The sequence below is a fragment of the Neolamprologus multifasciatus genome, chromosome 5 (assembly GCF_963576455.1).
Source record: "Neolamprologus multifasciatus chromosome 5, fNeoMul1.2, whole genome shotgun sequence".
Lineage (NCBI taxonomy): Eukaryota > Metazoa > Chordata > Actinopteri > Cichliformes > Cichlidae > Neolamprologus > Neolamprologus multifasciatus.
Window position 1 is genome coordinate 27,065,575 of NC_140443.1, and position 21,571 is coordinate 27,087,145.

Sequence of the window (21,571 nt, forward strand, 5' to 3'; positions counted from 1 at the left end):
CATCAGCAGCATTTCTTTGGCCAAAGGACACACTTTATAGTATGCATAATCTTTCTCTAGATTGACCTTAGCATACTTGAGTCTGGTTTGAAGGTGTCTCACCTGCAGAAGTGGAGTTTTTCTTGGTCTGCAACCTCGTAGTCCAGTCCTTTGCAGGGTTCTGGTGATGGTTTTCCTTAAAGCTACAATGCCTGACTTGGCTAAGTGACTCTGGAGTAAAGGTAAGAAAGATGCTAAAACTTGAGGTAAAACTTAATGTAAAGGGAATAACTGGAATAAATGTCAAATATAGGGGCCTTTATTTCACAATCATAGCCAACAAATGAACAACCATTAGTGGCTCCTTTTAACTTTGTTTTTAATTTAGCTTTACTGTCTTGATGGAATTAACCATAGATGCACAATCATGATAACAATGGCAAACCATTGCCATACCTACCTGGACCATAGAGCGGTTGCTGCTGCTTCTTCAGTGGTGAAAAATCACTGTTTTGGCTTGGCTGGAGTCTGCTGGAGTATAAAACTGTGAAAATGAAAACTGTTGAATGTTGGAAAAACTGAAAAGCCAGCGCTCATGTATGAGGATTCTATAAAACTTTGCCAATACTTCCAGGGTTAAGAGTCAAGTTACAGGAATAAGAACAAGCCAGCCATACTTGAGGCTTCTTTTGAATATTATAGTGAAATCTGCACAACAATCCAGTCTGGAATTGAATGGAAAACATCCATTTGCATCATCCTTCATCATCTCTGCCTGCTTTACTACATGTTTTTACTTACCACAAACTGCAACCAAGATAATGTCCTTTAACACTATCACAAGCAAACAAGTCTCTAACAGCTGACAACAGTGCCACCTGGTGTGACATTATTTCAATCACAGATGCTCTTCTGCATACACTTTCCTGTTCTTGTACTTTCTTCATTTGCCATTTATCATGCCACAGAAATAGGATGAGTAAACACTAATGGATGTATTTCATAATAAAATCAAGGTAAATGATTAAATTGAGTCTTTTCTTGAATTTTTATTTTCTAATAAAGGTGATTTATTCTTGAATGAAACCACTAGCTCTTATCTATCTGTATCATCTTAACAGAGGGAGTCACGTTCAGTAAAGCTCAGTTGAACTTGTTCGGCTTTTCTTGCTTATTACTATCAACATGATCAGCATGACTGGTTGACATAGCTTTAAGCAAATACATCATATGACTGAACTTTCTTATACACTTAACACATTATGCAGAGAGGCAGAGATATGTAGAAATATGATTAACTGTGTTTAGTGATCTCCCCACCCTTTGTTCACAAGGATGTAGAAACATGTTGGGGGTTATAGAGGAAATTAAAAGAACAAAATAAAAGTGTAATGGAAGGGTAGAAGGGCAAAAGAGGGTGAAGAAAGGAATAAAAAGTAGAGGGAAAAAACAACAATCCCCTATGAATAAGCAGTAGGCAAGAGTGGGAAGGAAAAACTTACATTTTTTAAAGAAAACAAAAGAAAACAAAGGGAGACCGGATGAAGAAGAGAGGGAAAAGGGTTAATAAAGGAGTGGAGGAGGATGGGAGGAAGGAGAAGAAGAGAAAGGGTAAATGGAGAGAGAGGGTGGAGGAAGAGGAGGCTACTCTTGTCCAGACTGAGCTGAAGAAGCAGCAAAGTGCTGCTCATCATTTTCAAGCACAGTTCTTGTGGATCTTTTGTCTGTGCTTCAACATTTTTTATCTTCATGCTCTTTCTTCTTTCAGCTTTTTTTTAAAATATATATTGCTCTTACTTTTGTTGCTTTGTGCATGTCTTTATATCTCTGTTGTACTTTTTTTTTTACAGAAGGCTTATAACTCCTGCTTCCTCCTCTCCATTTCTCCAAGTGTATTTCTGCATTTCAGTGTTTCTGTCTTGTACTTTGTTATACAGTCCTTGGATCCTTCAGGTGTTCTTTCTGTTTCTTGATTTCAATGTTGTTTTTTTGTTTTTGTCCTTCTTTGTAAAATACTTGCAAATCTGTATTTTTCTTCTTAAAATCTTGGCTATTTTGCATCTCTTTGCATTTCTTCCTGTTGTTCCTAGAATGTCTGTAGGTGCAGTGCTTCATTAATCATTACTTGCAACTCTTTTTGTTTTTTCTTGGAGCTTGCACTGCATTTCTTTCTGTTTTGCTTCATTTCTGCTCTTCAAGCTTGTGTTGCATATCCTCTATAACTGCTTGGTCCTGTTGGTTCTTCTCCCCAAAACTCATGAGGAGTTCATTGAGAATTCAGGTTTTAAATTTCAGTTTCTATCACAAGTTATCCTTTTTGCGTTTTGTGCCGGCACAAACAAGTTACTAAATATTGTCACCAAATCTCATGATGAGTTCTGATCGTTTTTATCTTTAACTTGTTTTGCTGCAGTAAGTAACCTTTCTGCACCCTTTATGTCAAGAGGAAATCCTCTGGGTACTTATGTCAAGTACAACCCCCCCCAAAACACAAAAGCACATTACATCAATATACATCCTATTTTTTTTTATTATTTATTAATTTTAAAGATTTAATAGCTTGTTTTCCCGAAATGTTTATATGTCACAATATCCTCAAATTCAGCCATTTGTAAAAACATTCATGAGGTGTGTGTATATATTTAAAAAAAAAAAAAAAAAAAGGGGGGGGGCACCAAGTAGACACATCAATCCACACTTTCTCAGACACGTACATAAAAATGTATGCAATTGTCCTTATGTATTTTACACATACATATACACATTTAGATATAAAATACACTTCAAAAGTGTTGGTTATTTGTTCAATTGGTCGTAATTAGGATTTTTTTTTTTTGTCAATCATTATCATGAAAACTGGAGAAAAGTTCCATGTAGAACAGGAAAACTATGATTGCCTGTGGCAGTCTTTCACAGAAAGACTTGAAGGCAAAAACTCAACTCAAGCCTACCCTGCCTCTACCAAACAAAAAAAGAAGAGCAGATTCACCCGCTCCTCAGTACAAAAAAAATAAGAGGAAATAAAAGTTTTACAACTGACAATAAGGGTATGTGCCTGCAGCATTTAACTCCAGGGTATAGCCCAAATTCTCATTAGCTTTCCTTGCATCCTCATAGCTGGACGGCTGAGAAGACCAAACTGAGCTACTACACAGCTTCTTCCCAGTTCCTCGAGGAGCCCGAGAATCACATGAGGTTTGAGTTCACTCATTAAAGGCTCCTCTGTCTATTAATCATCATACTGGATGATATTTAACTCACTACCAAAACCTATAATCTTAGAGTAAACTCTCTAGTAACACAAGAGTGATTACACGTTAGGATTTGTACAATTCTGATCAAAGGGAGTGGAAACATTGGAGGGAGGGGGGGGGGGGGAGAGGGGAGGATTTAAAAAAAAAAAAAAAAAAAAAAGGAAAAATAAATACAAAGCAAATCAGAATATCAGCAGGGATGTGCTGGTCTAATCACACAGTCCAAAAAATTTTTTATATGCCCCTTTTTTCCCCCCTAACAGAACAACACTGCATTCAGCAAGCTTGAACATATCTCCTTTACATCATCTTAGCGAGGATAAGATGAACACACAATCCCACTTTGATTGGATCCTTCTTTTATACTTCTGACTGGAGAAGTTCTTTGTGATTGTTGTGGGCTGTTCCGACATCAAACAGTTCTCTAGTTCAGTCCATTTATATTAATAGTCTCTCCAACCCTTCACCCTCTCTCTTATTGCTGTCTGTTTAAAGACATGGTCATTTTTCACAGAGAAAGTGGTAAAATGCCATCTGTATGTACAAAAACAAACCAGCAAAAGACCACAGCCTAATCCCTGCAGGTTGAATGTAAATCTTTTAGACGATGAGAACTTTATTCTTAATGTTTTCCAGAACTCTTCTGACGTCCTCAGTGGCAGACCTTGCAGCAATTGAAAATTAGTAATAGTCTGTACATTTATATATATATATATATATATATATATATATATTTATATTAAAAAAAACCCCCAAAAGAATAACAAATAACAAAAAAAAGTAGCTGAAGTGCAAAGGAATTGTTTAAGGAGAAAGAACGATGGAATGGTGGACAAATATACACAACAATAATACTGAAAGCCGTGATACAATGAAGAAAATATCATGCTCCTGAGTCCAAGTGTGAGCAAAACAGGGTGACAAAAGGTACACTGAAAACAGAGAAGGTTGGAAGTTGAAGAGGGATGGAGGGACTGGATGAGTAAAGATCTGGACGAAGATGTAGTGACAAAGTGATAGGGGAGAAGAAGAGGCTAGCTCCACAATCCTGCGTAGTTGCCGTGCAGGCCGGAACAGAGCGGTCCACCTGCTACAAACAGCTTGGTGCCAGAGTCGTCATAGCAGTGGGTGTACACTGCATTGGGGAAGGAATGAATGTCTGAGAAGTAACTCCTCCACGTCTCATCGTGATTCTGAAAGGAATATTAAAGGGTAAGTGGGAAAAGACATTGTACATGTACACCAACTACAGTTTGACTGACCACAGTTCACTGCTTGATTTGGAAAAAACAAAACAAAACTGCATACCAGCCAGCCTTTTCCCGTAGTGAGCTTCAGGATGCCATCTCCAGGGCACTTCCGATACCCTCCGTTTGGATTAAAAGGGTTCTCCAGGAATCTCTGAGCCCGGATGTCATAGAAGAGAAGAGAACCTTGGCCAGTACCCACAGTCACGATGTGCTCATAGAAACTCACTGAACGGATGCCTGCACAGACAGAAAGACATGCCAATGTAAAGCTACACAGTCAATATCTACCCTCCCACCGTTTGAGCTTTCCAACTTGTCTGTCTGAATCCTCTAGAACTCTGCAATCATTTCTAACCAGACAGAGTACGTTACAACTTTTATATCACGGTGAAAAATACAGTTGTTATGGATATGTTTGACACATTGGAAGGCAATCATCATTTAAACTTCATACTAAGCAAGTATGAAGGTGACTTATATTGTGCCATCAGTTGAAAACTAACTTAAAGGAGAAACCAGTAACACACCCCAGTGGTAGTGGTACCAGGTCAATCTCACACACAGTCCAAAGATGTGCATGGTAGGTTAACTTGTGATTCTACATTGGCTGCAAGTGAAAATGCAAAGTAAAAAGTTTTTTTCCCCTCGCTGTCGAAGACTAGTGTTAGTTGCATTGACCAACAAGTCTGAGTGTGGAACATCCTCTGCCTTTTTGGCCACCTCTTCCAATTGCAAGGTTTGCAAATACCTGCCATCTATTTTATAAACCCAGACAGGTTGCCAGCATACTGCATTCAATCTGAGTCAGTCTGCATCACTGAACGCAACTCATCTGTGACATGTCTCTTTGTAAAAGGGGATTCACCTCAACTGGTTGCTAACTGGTGGTATTCGGGATACCTTTATATATAAAGGCAAGGCTGCTGAGCACTGTCATTTTGTGATTAAAGCGCATTATTACAGTAAATATGTCATTACTTGTGGAGGAATTTATAAATTTCGGTTTCAAATCTGAAGTTCTGGCTCCCCTCTGAGTGCTAGCAGATACAGTGGCTTGCAAAAATATTCGGGCCCCCTTGAACTTTCCCACATTTTGTCACATTACAGCCACAAACATGAATCAATTTTATTGGAATGCCACGTGAAAGACCAATACAAAGTGGTGTACACGTGAGAAGTGGAACAAAAATCATACATGATTCCAAACATTTTTTACAAATAAGTAACTGAAAAGTGGGGTGTGCGTAATTATTCAGCCCCCTGAGTCAATACTTTGTAGAACCACCTTTTGCTGCAATTACAGCTGCCAGTCTTTTAGGGTATGTCTCTACCAGCTTTGCACATCTAGAGACTGAAATCCTTGCCCATTCTTCTTTGCAAAACAGCTCCAGCTCAGTCAGATTAGATTTAGATCTGGACTTTGACTGGGCCATTCTAACACATGGACATGTTTTGTTTTAAACTACTCCATTGTTGCCCTGGCTTTATGTTTAGGGTTGTTGTCCTGCTGGAAGGTGAACCTCCGCCCCAGTCTCAATCTTCCAAGATTGCTCTGTATTGCTCTCTCCATCCATCTTCCCATCAACTCTGACCAGCTTCCCTGTCCCTGCTGAAGAGAAGCACCCCCAGAGCATGATGCTGCCACCACCATATTTGACAGTGGGGATGGTGTGTTCAGAGTGATGTGCAGTGTTAGTTTTTCACCACACATAGCGTTTTGCATTTTGGTCAAAAAGTTCCATTTTGGTCTCATCTGACCAGAGCACCTTCTTCCACATGTTTGCTGTGTCCCCCACATGGCTTGTGGCAAACTGCAAACGGGACTTCTTATGGTTTTCTGTTAACAATGGCTTTCTTCTTGCCACTTTTCCATAAAGGCCAACTTTGTGCAGTGCACGACTAATAGTTGTCCTATGGACAGATTCTCCCACCTGAGCTGTAGATCTCTGCAGCTCGTCCAGACTCACCATGGGCCTCTTGGCTGCATTTCTGATCAGCGCTCTCCTTGTTCGGCCTGTGAGTTTAGGTGGACGGCCTTGTCTTGGTAGGTTTACAATTGTGCCATACTCCTTCCATTTCTGAATGATCGCTTGAACAGTGCTCCGTGGGATGTTCAAGGCTTGGGAAATCTTTTTGTAGCCTAAGCCTGCTTTAAATTTCTCAATAACTGTATCCCTGACCTGTCTGGTGTGTTCTTTGGACTTCATGCTGTTGTTGCTCCCAATATTCTCTTAGACAACCTCTGAGGCCGTCACAGAGCAGCTGTATTTGTACTGACATTAGATTACACACAGGTGCACTCTATTTAGTCATTAGCACTCATCAGGCAATGTCTATGGACAACTGACTGCACTCAGACCAGAGGGGGCTGAATAATTACGCACACCCCACTTTGCAGTTATTTATTTGTAAAAAATGTTTGGAATCATGTATGATTTTCGTTCCACTTCTCATGTGTACACCACTTTGTATTGGTCTTTCACGTGGAATTCCAATAAAATTGATTCATGTTTGTGGCTGTATTGTGACAAAATGTGGGAAAGTTCAAGGGGGCCGAATACTTTTGCAAGCCACTGTAGAGTGAATTTCTGTGTATGTAGACAGCAACAGATGCTGATGGACGATTTCTGCCTATCGAAACACAACCTGATCATCACAGACTTCCACTTAGTTCCATTTTATTTCCGTCCTGATGCACCACAGTCACTTTCAAGACAGCAACAGACTTTATGCCGTTGCAGATGAGTTTGTTCCACATGGTCATAGTAATTTTGGTCATGCTGCGGTCTCCAACCTCTTTTTTCCTAGTGTTACTGTAGCATAAGTGCACAGAATGAAGTGTTGTAGAAATATGTATGTGTGAAAAATAGTTTGTCAAGTACTTTGAGTAAACAGGCTGATAAAATGCGAAATCAAGCTCACGCCACTGTAAATTTATTGCCACCAATATGGAAAATATGTTAAATTACAACTTTACTATTCACAGTGCCAGAATGACATTTTCTAACCTGACTGAAAGCACACTTAGTTGTACAACATGCAACATATAAATAACCTCAGTCAGCATTTTAGATAGCTCAACTAATCTTTGATTGTATTACTGGCTCACTTCAAAAGCCAACAAGTGACTTACCACTTCCTCTCTCTCTTGAACTAACTGACTTGATGCTGTGTGTAGGTTGCCGTGGATCCAGAAAAGAAACATGGGCTTGAGAGCCTACAGCATACACTGACCAGTCCTGTCCATATGCCAGGCACACATTTTCTTTGCAATGAGGCAGCTTGGTGGACAGTATCTAGAGAAACCAACACAGACTGTTAACACTGAAGAAACTGAATTACAAAATCCTAGCATTATTAGAGAACTATTTATCATTTTGATCGCATATTAAAAATAACTAGCACTTTGTTGGAAAAAAAAATTACCAATACATAAAACTATAATTTGTCAATCTATGTATTGTACCTTGCACAAGTTATGCTCAGCTTTCCAGAGGTGGAAATAGCCATCCAGGGAAACAGCACCCAGTTCCTGGAAAAAAGAAAAAGAGGAAATCCAAAAGGAAAAGGCAGGTCATAATTAGCTTAGGTCTAGAAAAACTGACACTCTCCTGAAGGCTTCAGAATTCTAAGAGCTGTCGGTCTTCCTTTCATAAATGACTACCCTGACTTAGCCATGGGTAAATTTGTTTACAGTTTTAGATGCCATTAGATAGTGTTTTGAGATGCAATTTGACAAACTCAACCTCAGATTCAAGTTTATTTATTAACCTAAATAACCTTAAAGTCCACAAAGAAAAGAAATTGTTTGGTGATGTGAGGCTGAGAGAACAAGATAAATCTATACTACATTTAAAAATTTAGAGCAAAGGCGTTTCATGAAATATTTTTTAACTTTTAAGGAAAGATAATTGTTAGGTTAGCTAAAATTATAGCCATTATAAACAATATATAAAAGTTTGGTGCATCCAATCTTTTGTCGTCCTAAAGAGCAAATCCAGCAAAAGGAGTCGTGTAGGTGAGTCTTACTTTATGGTTGTTATTGAAGGCTAGAGCACGGACTTTACAGTTGTATGGGTTGGTGTACTCCTTGGGGATGTCCTTGAGGGCACGGTGGGAGATGTGGGCATAGGAGGGCACTGTCTCCTCATTTTGACTCCTCTCAGCCTGGCTCATTACTTCTTCTGTAACCTCCCACAGTCCCATGGAGCCATCTCTGGACCCTACAGATTAAGACACAAACAGAGCTCATGCCTATAGACTATGTGCACCTTAGCATATGCTACTTCCGGTAGGGAAACTCCTGTAGGGCGCTTCGTTTCCGGTGTGATATTCACGTCTTGTTTACGGTCGGGTTTTCCAAAAAAAGTCAACCAAATGGATGAATCAAACATTTCTCAAGATGTCTTGAGCATTTACCGAATATATCTGTAGATGATGCTCATCGACTTGTCGATATTTTACCCTTGCGCCTCAGAGCAAAAGAGAGAAGGGATTGAAATTTCTCAGTACTTGTATATAGAGTTCCCTCGTTTATCGCGGGTGCTATGTTCTAAAAATAACCAGCGATAGGTGAAACAGCCAGCTTTATTTTTTATAATTATTTTAGATGTTTTAAGGCTGTAAAACCCATCACCACACACTTTATACACTTTTCTCAGACAGGCATGAACAGTTTCACATTTTTCTCTCTTGTTTAAACTCTCTCAAAGTTCAAACCTTCGGGAAAAAAAAAAAAAAAGTCCATTATAGAATAAAACCAAAGATCAAAACCTGTTTTCAGTCCCAAACATTTATTTGATAAATAAACATACAGTATATTTGTTTTTCTATAAATAATAATGACAGATTTTAGAACAAATGAATTTAACTTTAAGCGTAATTGCTTAATTTAAGCTTAATGCACTTTATAATCCGGTGCACGGTATGGTAAAAAAAAAAAAAAAAAAAACATACGGTAACTTCTACCTTTCTTTAGCATGTCCAGAAGTCCAATTTTTTGTGTGATAGTTAGCATCTTCCTCTGCCTTTTGGGTGCTACCGCAGGTGCCTTTGACGGTGCAAAACGTTTTGTCGACATTGTTGTGTTTGTTGGGGAGAAAACTTACAAACATACAGTACAGCCCTTCAGAGTCACACTGCTAGTGATCGATGTAGCGATTCTGTACTGTACGGTACAGCACGGCACGGGGGAGATAGACAATGATCTACAGCCGACGATCAGGACGTAGAACACAATGCGCTTTAAAAAAAAAAAAAAGCATGCAAAATTGCACTAAAAGAATGTGCGAAACAGCAAAGCTGCAAAAGGTGAACCGCGTTATAGCGAGGGACCACTGTAATTGTGAAGATAAGTCACAACATACCCTTAGTAAATACTAACATATAGAGACCCTTACCTGCAATCATTCATGTATTTTTTTTATATCCTCTGGCTTTTTTTCATGGTTTGTTGACATGCTGTGTAGGTGTGTACTGATATCGACATAACGGGGAAACATCTGGCTTTGACTATTGTTCGCCTGTAGTTTGAATGCTGGACATTGCCTGTTTAAATCATAAGAACTGTCACTATACTGTGCTTCTGAGTGTGGACGATGTGTCTTCTGCATGCAGTAATGCAGTTCTGCTTGTGTTGAGTGATGTAAACAAACAATCGATCTACGCTCTTCAAACATCAAAATTGATCATTTGATTTTTTATGACACAGCAATGGTGAGCGTTTCCACCCTCTGCTCTTTGTAACTTAACGTAATCTTTCCATTTTTGTATTTTGGACATGACTTTTGAGTCCACCTTCGCAGTAGCAATTGACTGCAAAATAAAGCTACCGGAAACGTACAAGCCTACATCCGGTCTTAAAACAGGAAGTTAGCATTTTCTCGTGCACAGGGTCTATTATTGCCTAGTCTACTGACCTACTACACACACACGCACAATCCTAGTATGCCCCTATCTGTCACGTCACAGAGTAAACTGATTAATAGCCATGTTCCCTCCCATGTGAATCGTGCTAACTCACCAGAAACTGCCATGTTGTCACTGATCCATGCTATTGAGAATATCCAGTCATTGTGACCGTCCTGAAAAAACAAAACAAAAAACAAACAGCTACAATGTCAAAGATATGCAAGCTTGTACGTTTCAGGCTGGATTTCCAAATAAATACTGCTACAGTATTAGCAAAACATTATTTCAGCATTTCATTCTTCTGTGCCTGAAGAAAAGAGAACCTTAGGGAACCTGCAAGGTCTGAAGTGAAAAGCTCACAGTTAGCATGTCACAATATTCAGGCACAGACTGTTAGCATTCAAACACACACTTAAAATTACTTACTCATCAGTGTATAGTGAACAGTGTATATTGAGCTCAACATTTTTACAGTGCCTTCTAAAAGTAATGTGAGTATACTACACTCACTTGGCAAACACTACACCTGTTTAACTGCTTGTTAAAACAAATATCTAATCAACCTCTCACATGACAGCAACCATGTGGATGTGGTCATGCAGACATGGTCAAGACGATCTGCTAAAGATCAAAAGAGTATGAAATGAAAGGTGATTTCAGTGACTGAACACGGCATGGTTGTTGGCTGCCTAGGCTGAGTAGTTCAGAAACTGCTGATCTACTGGGATTTTCCCACAAAACCAGCTCTGGGGTTTACTGAGAATAATCTAAAAACAATAACAAAAGAAAATCGCCACACTGCTTCAACCTAATTAGACAAAAGAAAATTGAAGAAGAAACAAACAAATAAAACATTGCCCTTGTCTTGAAAAATGAGAATTTTCTAGTAAAGAACAAGCATGAACCATCCAGCCTTGTATGAATGCTTTCGGGTGCTGGTGATCGTATTATTGTGGTGTTGAATATTTTTTTGCCACTCTTTGGGCACCTTAGTACCAATTAAGCATTGTTTAAATGCAACATCCTATAAGAGTACTGTTGCTGACCTTTTATGACCACAGTGTGCCCATCAGCTGATGGCTGCTTCCAGCAGAATAATGTGCCATGCCCCAAAGCTCAAATCAACTCACACTGGTTTCTTAAACATAACAATGAGTTCACTGTACTAAAACAGATTGAGATCTGGTGACTGGAGCAACAGTCATCAGATCTCAATCCAATAGAGCACCTTGGGGATGTGGTGGATCAGCAGATTTGCATCATGTCAATATGCACAGCAAGGATCTGTAAGGAATATTTCTAGCACATAGTTGAACTCGTGCCTCAAAGAAATAAAGCAGTTCTGAAAGCAAAAACGGGACCCAACCTAGCAGTGCTTCACAAAAAGTAGCACATTACTAGTTGTCAGTATCCTGGCACTGCATACCATCAGTCACTGTGCCAAAGGAAACATGACAAACTGACAATAGCACTTGTGCAGCAGACATGATAATTGTGCTGCAATTAACAACGAAGAGACAATGATCAGTGTAGTGACAAGATATATTTTTCATTTTGTTAAATAGCTCACTATACATTCCTCTACATACAACTGCCTGTATATGAAGTATTTAATCAGTAAATTGTTTTGGTCTTACATAAGTTGTAACATGTTATGTTGGCTTCATGTTTTAAAAAGATATGATCAGACAGACTGTCACTTCATTAGACTATATTCATTCATTCAGACATTGTAACACTTAACTCTATATAGTTTTAATAGCCAAAACAAAAATGTTCATTAAATTTCTAACCATTTTCCTCACCATTTCTTTAGAATCTACATCTGCAGCTTAATGGCTGCTATGACATGCCTGCCAATCAACACAGAAAACCATCTGTCAACACAATGCCAGACCTACTTGATTTATTGACCTCTGCAATCTTGGAAAGGAGTACAAATGAGCAGAGTGGTATTACAAAACGTTGGATTTAAAAGGGAAGCTTAATGCAATTATGTGTTTCCAATGAACCTTTCCTTTTACAGTGACTTCACTCCATTTGTGTGGAGAGGGTACCATGCAGAGTGGAGCAGACATGGAGAAGGAAAACAGCATTACTTTTATTACAATGACTACTACTACAATACTACTGAATAAGTGGAATTAAAGCATCCCAGTGATTTTGAATGCCTAAAATCCCTAGAACTGTTTAATGAATGTTGTTGTTTCTAAAGCAGGAAAAAGTGGATTAATCACTATTATCAATAACCAAATGTCAGGAAACAACCAAACAGTTCAAACTACTTACATCGCCAACACAAACAGGGTCTAGTGTAGGGAGTTGGTAGATGGCCAGGCTGTTAGGATTGTCTCCTCCTGTGGCAAGCAGTGTCCTCGAGGGGTTGAGTTCAATAGCGTGGATCCCACAGCCTTGCTGGTCCAACCGGGTATGGGAGATTTCTGTTAAGTGATAATTGCGACCAGGCACCACTGGACCCACCTCCCCAGAGCCTCCATCACGACACTCCCTGTCTTTCAGCATGGGAATGCGTGTGATCTGTCCTGTCAGTACATCAACTACAAAAAGCTGAAAGTATATGAAGAAAATACAGCTAGTTGGCCAAAAATGTGTGAGGACAATTGAAAAAATTCTGACTAAGCTCACTCAAGAATGTTTACTTGATTTAGAGCTGATTTAAGATCGATCTTTATCTCTTTATAATGAAATTAAATGAGGTCATGTAAACCTACTGATTAAGTGGGATTTCTGGTAAACATTATTATAACATATGGAAAAGCCTAACTAGCTAATACAGATCACAAATAAAAAGGGCATCTTACCGTGTTGCATTTTGTCCCACACACCACCTGCCGATGATTGAGCCACTGTGAGGCAAACACTTTGTTGAGCCGCCCGAGAGAAAACTCCCTCTCCTTAAGTATGCCGGGGAGCCTGCCGGCTGCAAAGCCACGCAGGCTCCTCTGGAGCCGCAACTCATGCTGTTGTTGAGGTCTGAACTCCCGCCCCCGCAGAGCACATACCACAGAGCGCCGACTGCACCACCACTGCTGGCATGACGTGAAGAACAAGAAACACGGCTTCGCTTGTGTGGCGCCTGACACCAACCCAGCTGTGAAAAGAGAAGGAAATAAAATCTTAGGATTATTGCGGAAAAACAAAAATGTCTTAGTTATTATGGTGAATGTGTAATTTTGGAGATTGATTCATAAAAACGAAGCGATTACTATTACCAACACAAAACAAATGAGATTTGAATGTATGTGAATTTCAGACTTCTTCGTGCATATTTCAATGTTTCAGCTTATTCATGCTGAGCCATACCCATCTATCTCCCACATGACTGTGGACACAGCTTGTACACGTGCGCTGTGTCCCAATTCAGGGTATGCACGCTTGAAGTACGCATTTCAAGTGCGATCACGTCACCGCCACGCGACGACGGCTGTCCCAATTCGAAGTGTACTTCAAATGCATACTCCAAATGCGCCGTCGATTTCCCCAAATATCAAGCGTGGTCCGGTGCACGCTTCGTGGTCCCATATATCCCACAATTCATAGCGCGGCGGTGGGTGTGGATAATTTTACCGCAAAATACGGCAGAAGGGAGGGGCCGAAAAGTGAACTGTCAAAAGTAAGTACTGAACATGACGTCACTTATTCATGTGCGAATGTTTAATAATGAAGAACATTAAAACATTGCTGTTGGCCACATGTCGGCAAAGTTGTGTGACACTAGTGATGTTTGTACTTTCAGCATTAACTTGGTTTTGAAGCCTCTACTTCTAAATATATATATAGTCGACCTTAATCTTACAGAGAATCTGATGATTTTATGGATAATTAAAGTCAGTCATATATCCACAAACACAACAAGCTGAAAGTCAGTGAGATATATATATCTATATATATGAATATATATGAACATGAATAGGATGAGGGACCTATGGATTCTTCGATACCCAACATCCACAATGACGGCGAAACAACTAGTAGCTCAGTGTTCCAACATTCGAAAGAAGGGACTGCTTTCACAGCTAGAGATTGACGAGGTACAACATAAATGCTACGGCAAGGAGGAGTCAGGACGCCAGGTCAGGGGGGAGATATCATCACCCCCACCCGAGATTGGGTACATAGCCCCAAGTGCGACAGGAAAAGGATCGTAGAGTGCGAGAGGAACTGACCTGAAATATAGGATCATGGCCAAGCTTGAAACCTGGATCCCCCGAAGCCAGTTACCAAGATTACGTGAAGTACCCTCAGAAGGTCTGCTAGAGGATGTTAATGCAGCACTACGGACAATACCTACAACCACGATTACCGAGACTAACAAGCTGATCTACAATATGGCAGCAGTGATCAGTGAGATGCTTGGCTACAGGTTGAACAGCCACAAGGGGCAGTACCCTCCATGGAGAAGGAGGCTAGAGGGCAAGATCAAAGTAGCACGGAGGGAGGTTAGCCAACTAACGGAGTTGCAGAAAGGTGCGACAAAGAAGGTGCATAAGAAATACAGCAAGCTGTCCATACCTGAGGCCTTGGAAACTGCCAAGCAAAGACTCACAGCCTTGGCCAGCCGCTTGAGGAGGTACACCAGAGAAATAGAAGGCAGGAGAATAAACCAGCTGTTCTCCACAGAACCAGCAAAGGTGTACTCTCAGTGTCAAGGGAACAATAATAAGAGCTGTTCTCTTATCCACCAAGGCTGGAGACGGAGCAATACTGGAAGAGCATATGGGAGGAGGACGCAACCCATAACGGCAATGCTCAGTGGCTAGTGGATCTGAGGGCAGACCATAGCGACCTCCCTGAACAGGGTCTAGTAACCATCACAGTGGCAGATATCCAAGAAAGGGTCTCCAGTATGAAGAGTTGGACAGCACCAGGGCCCGACATGGTTCACGCCTACTGGCTAAAGAAGCTGACTGCACTCCACGAGCGTCTGGCAGCACAAATGAACCAGCTGCTAGTTAACGAGGGACACCCGGAATGGCTAACCGAAGGTCGGGCGGTCCTGATCCCCAAGGACCCCAAGAAGGGACCAGTCCCCTCCAACTACCGACCAATAACCTGCCTCAGTACTACATGGAAGCTCCTGTCAGGCATCATATCGGCTAAGATGAACAGGCACATGGGTCAATACATGAGCGGGACACAGAAAGGAATTGGCAAGAATACCAGAGGTGCAAAACACCAGCTACTGGTAGACAGAACAGTCAGCCGAGACTGCAAGACCAGACTGACCAACCTGTGCACTGCCTGGATTGATTACAAGAAGGCCTATGACTTAATGCCCCACAGCTGGATACTGGAATGCCTAGAATTGTACAAGATCAATGGGACCCTAAGAGCCTTCATCAGGAACTCAATGGGGATGTGGCGTACAACACTAGAGGCCAACTCCAAGCCCATAGCACAAGTCACCATCAAGTGCGGGATCTACCAAGGAGATGCTCTGTCCCCACTGCTGTTCTGCATAGGCCTGAACCCCCTCAGTGAGATCATTAACAAGACTGGCTACGGATACCGGCTACGGAACGGAGCAGTTGTCAGCCACCTCCTGTACATGGATGACATCAAGCTGTATGCCAAGAGTGAATGAGACATCGATTCACTGATCCACACTACCAGGCTATACAGCAATGACATTGGAATGTCGTTCGGGCTGGAGAAGTGTAGTCGGATGGTAACAAAGAGAGGGAAGGTAGTCAGAACTGAGGGGATTGAACTACCAGAAGGCAACATTGCAGACATAGAGGACAGTTACAAGTACCTGGGGATCCCGCAGTGCGAATGGGAAACCATGAAGAGGCCGCTAGGAAAGCTGCAACCACCAAGTACCTGCAGAGGGTCAGGCAAGTCCTGAGGAGTCAGTTGAACGGTAAGAACAAGATCCGGGCCATCAACACGTACGCCCCTGCCCGTGATCAGGTACCCTGCTGGGGTAATAGGCTGGCCAAAGGAGGAGATAGAAGCCACTGACATAAAGACAAGAAAGCTCCTTACCATGCATGGAGGGTTTCACCCCAAGTCCAGCACCCTGAGGCTGTACGCTAAGCGGAAGGAAGGGGGCCGGGGACTGGTGAGTGTCAGCACCACAGTCCAGGATGAGACAACGAACATCCAAGAATACATCACGAAGATGGCCCAACTGACAGCGTGCTCAGTGAATACCTCAGGCAGCAGAAACCCAAGAAAGAGGAGGGAGACGAGGAACCATCATGGAAGGACAGGCCCCTGCACGGTATGTACCACCGGCAGATAGAGGAGGTGGCTGATATCCAGAAATCCTACCAGTGGCTGGACAAAGCTGGACTGAAAGATAGCACAGAGGCACTAATCATGGCAGCACAAGAACAAGCTCTGAGTACAAGATCCATAGAGGCTGGGGTCTATCACACCAGGCAAGACCCCAGGTGCAGGCTGTGTAAAGATGCCCCAGAGACAATCCAGCACATAACAGCAGGGTGCAAGATGCTAGCAGGCAAGGCATACATGGAACGCCATAACCAAGTGGCCGGCATAGTGTACAGGAGCATCTGTGCTGAGTATAACCTGGAAGTCCCGAGGTCAAAATGGGAAATGCCCCCAAGGGTGGTGGAGAATAACCGAGCTAAGATCCTGTGGGACTTCCAGATACAGACGGACAAAACGGTGGTGGCTAACCAACCAGACATAGTGGTGGTAGACAAACAGAAGAAGACGGCCGTAGTGATCGATGTAGCGGTTCCCAATGACAGCAATATCAGGAAGAAGGAACACGAGAAGCTGGAGAAATACCAAGGGCTCAGAGAAGAGCTCGAGAGGATGTGGAGGGTGAAGGTAACGGTGGTCCCCGTGGTAATCGGAGCACTAGGTGCGGTGACTCCCAAGCTAGGCGAGTGGCTCCAGCAGATCCCGGGACTAACATCGGAGATCTCTGTCCAGAAGAGCGCAGTCCTGGGAACAGCTAAGATACTGCACAGGACCCTCAAGCTCCCAGGCCTCTGGTAGAGGACCCGAGCTTGAAGGATAAAGCGCCCACAGGGGCGTGCTGGGTGGTTTTTTTTTATATATATATATATATATATATATATATATATATACATACATACATATACACACATATAGATAGATAGATATAGATAGATATATATATAGATAGATAGATAGATAGATATCATAATAATCTGACAATACTATAATATTGGCCATATTATATTTACATTACCATAGTGAGATGACTTTAGTCTCATGAACAACATTAACTAATTATTATTTACTAGCTAATCTTAAATGACTGTTCAGTACAGAAATGAAGCCCTTGAATCATGTTTTACAGTCCTGTGGTCTCAGCCTCAGATACTCAAATAATCAAAGTGATGTCATGACAAAAATGACTGACCAACAAAACAATTTTCTCCTTCATTTATGTCACACAAAGCTGTATGTAACGTGTCTCGCGGTTAGTATCATGGTTGCTAGGCAACCTGAACAGCGCGACGAAGCATATACCGTCCCATTTCACACGCCTCTCACTTCCGCACTTCTCGTACTTATAGTACGCACCGTACGTAGTACGCGTAGTGCGCGTACTTCAAGCGTGCAGACCCTGAAATGGGACATAGCCAGAGACTTGAGAAAATTGTCAGAGCATTTACATTTGAACATCTCGAGTAGTTGAGCTGGCTGTCTAAAACGGTTGCAAAGTCAAAGGGTTTTTGTGGGGTCTAATGACAAACTGTAATATCACTGATGATAAACACTTTTCCAAAAGGGTTTTGATCAAGTCATGTTTGTGTGATGTTTGTCCATTAATACATTCATTTAACTTTTGCAACAATTAGTGGCTTTCCTGGCCAATGAATACTAAACTCTGGCCTTATGATTAAAGCTCTATCCACATTATACAGTTTACAACCTCAGCGCTTAAAATGTTAAATAAACAGAAACAGAATCGGACTCATACTGTGTGCGATAGCTTTGGGGCATTTCAGATCCTGAATATGGGCTAATATGTAAACATATAGAGGCACAGGGTCCCCAGGACATCATTCTCACTGCTATTAAGTACACACTAGTGGCAAATCAGACTACTTAAAAAAAAAATCCTCTCATTTCCCATCCAATACAATTACAAATGTTGATTAATAATTCTCTCACACTAAGCAAACCAATTATAAGCCGGATCACATGTCTTGAACAATGGAAGAAAAACACTCAGTATTTATGACTTTGTATGTCAAAGGAACCCATTGTGCCATGTTGTTTTGTCGTTCTTTCTTGTACTGTTTGAACATTTTGCCGGTTTTGTTCAATGCTGGAAAACTATTCTGACAATCTGACTCAAATCTACCGATGACGGTGGCTCCATGGGCCTGATAGGTGCACTAGAAGCAGGTCGTGATTACTGTGACTAGTCTCACACGTTCTGGTTCAGGTCAAACAAGTTTTTTTCTGATGTGCTGGACTCAGTACTGGCTATTTTCGCATACTCGATACGGTATTTCATCTGTCGACAAACGTCCAATTCGGGGCGTGGACGCAACCAATCTACGGTTAGTCCGTACATACGGGAAATGGCTAGTCAGCTTAACAGTTAACGTTTCAGCTAGCGTTAGCTGTATAGCTATCTATGCCTGATAACACTACTCAGCTATTTATAAGATCAAATCTGCTTTTATTTTTGATCGGAAGGTGACGAGAGACGGCAATATTAGAGAAAAGGACTGCCAGCAGTATCCAGCCAAATCTGATAAAGAGAATAATAGCACAAATAACGTGGCTAACATTAGCTGTCAGATTGACAACGGACTACCGTTGGCTAACGATATAAGCGGGTACTTTCAAATCGAAATATATTATGTTATTTTAAACAATACAGAATTGTCGCTGTCTGTTGCATGCTTTTCCCATATAGCGAAGTTGTTAAATGTTATAATGTAAGTAAAAATCTGTCATAACATCTTATATAGCTAAATCTGGCTAACTCACTGCTAATTAGCATCCCAACATAACAGTTTAGCTAGCTAGCTAATATGGACCCGCACCGGTTTCCGCCTACCTGTTGTTGGTCCTTGGGCTCTCCTGCCTTCCTTTTCCTGCTAACTGTTTTCCTCGCCATAATCTGACACACACAGTTCCCTCACCCACATGGAGGGTAAAAGTGACGCTGGACACTGGATCATATAATGGCGATGTCTATTTTGTTCCTTGGCCCTCAAAGGCAGCGTCCAGCGACGAGGAAAGGCGATCACATACGGGTGAGGTTCGTTAAATCGCAAACCAAAATTATCCCCGAACGTCCTCAGATAGCGTACTTGCTCGCCTCTCAAAAATCTCTACACTCAGTCCGTGTAAACTATTCACTGCCGAGCTAGTAGCTTGCTCTTTTTCCTTGTCAGGTCGCGTCAGCGGCAACGGCGAAGGCAGCGCGCAGCCGCACTGAAATTAAACATCAACAAAAACAAGGTCGTACGTGAACGTCAAACGTGCTCGTTCACGTTAAACTGCGTGGTACCATTGACCCGATCGTGTGACGTCAGAGCAGTCGTTTGACACACTAGATTACTACTGTATTTTCGTTTTGTTTTTAATTTGGGTATTTTAACATTGATTTAAATTTATATTCAATATATGTTCAATTATTATGTTCAATAATATAGAGCTGATATCTATAACTATTTAATTTGGTTGAAATAGCTATTAATAGTTTATTGAAACACATTCTGCTTGCTCACAGATGGTATTTCTAAACATTTTACACATTCTTATGACAGAGACAGTGGTGTAGGGTGGATTGTTCTCCAGTTGGAGTTGGCTATCTACCCTTCAAATGCCAACGCATCCCTGGGAAAGAAATCAACCCCCGAGTTGCTCCTGTTGGTGGACAAACACCCTACATGTGTGTGAGTGTGTGAATGTAAAGCCCTTTGTAGAGCCCCAAAAGGAGCTGTACAACGTTAAAAGGCACTGTATAGAAGCAGACAATTCACCATTACAGGCGGCTTACTGGATTTTTCCAAAGTTGACTTATTGTTGGCATGAGCACCCAAGTATGGAATCACAAAGCTGATAAGCACTTTAACTCATTGAACAGGACTCTAGTCTTGTCCGTTTTTATACCTTGATAAATGCAGGCAGGATACGTTTGGCCTCTCTGCTGTTGTATACTCTGCTGACTAGGCGTCAGAGTTGGATGTTTCCAGTTGCTAGTGACAATACCAATTCTCTGTATTTACTCTGTCTCTTCCTCTAAACAGGGAGAATATAAATATAGACATAAATGTTTCCTAACCTGAGAAAAAGAAAAAAAGCCATCTCACCACTCAAAGGATGTGCACATTTAATCATTTCCAAATGATAATGAGGAAACTGAACATTTTCTGAATCACATTGTAGGACTTTGGGAAAGACACTCACCCACCATTTATTATAATATTAAAATATTTCAATGTTCATTAGATGGAGACTGATCATTGATGGAGATTTAAATATATAAATGCTTAAATATGATCGCCTAAATGAGAAACCAGTTGCGCTTCATCCTTGCACAACTCCGATGTTAGACTGAAAGCAAAGGTCAATTGGAAGTTCAGATTAGATTTTTTTTCTATAATCTCTCCAGGGTGTGGGGCTGTCAGAGAAGAGGCAAGTGGACACCAGCTTTACCTATAATTAACAAAGCCACGCGAAAGTCAAGTACGGACACTATAATACCACTTGTGTGTTTGTATGTCTTCTTCAGCTTGGTAAATAGAAAGGAAGGCAATTAAAAGTTAAAAATAAAAAACTGAAACTTACTTGTTGACATTTCAGTTTCAAAAGGCTGGATGATGACGCGACGCCTTGCTGAAACCAATAATGCAAAGTTTTAACCACCCAACACTTTGGGAATTTACTGCGAACGTGTTCATCTTGTGGTTTGAATGGTACCGTGTATTTTTCAGACATTTGTCACTAATATCTTAGTAAAATAATTTCCCTATTGGCAAAATAAACCAAAAAAACAAACCAAACAGACTGATGGTTAGAAGTGGTCTCCTCTCATTTGAGCTAGTCCGAAGCAAAGTTTTAGTTCTCTGAGTCACCTTTGCTTACATTAAGCCCTTAATTGTTACCAATGCCTTTCACAATCCCCATCAAAGACCAGACAACACTTTTTTAATACTGAACTCAGAGGTCCATTACCCAACG

General features: G+C 41.2%; 1 protein-coding gene across 1 annotated transcript; it reads right to left on the reverse strand.

Annotated features, from left to right (window-relative positions):
- Nucleotides 1-1,764: 1,764 nt before the first annotated feature.
- Nucleotides 1,765-19,845, reverse strand: dcaf12 (DDB1 and CUL4 associated factor 12). Its single transcript, XM_085160608.1, is given in 10 exon segments — nucleotides 1,765-4,426; nucleotides 4,542-4,720; nucleotides 7,617-7,779; nucleotides 7,950-8,015; nucleotides 8,513-8,706; nucleotides 10,506-10,566; nucleotides 12,683-12,961; nucleotides 13,216-13,448; nucleotides 13,451-13,505; nucleotides 19,440-19,845. Coding segments are annotated over 10 exon segments (1,449 nt in total). The 5' UTR covers nucleotides 19,500-19,845; the 3' UTR covers nucleotides 1,765-4,267.
- Nucleotides 19,846-21,571: the final 1,726 nt, after the last annotated feature.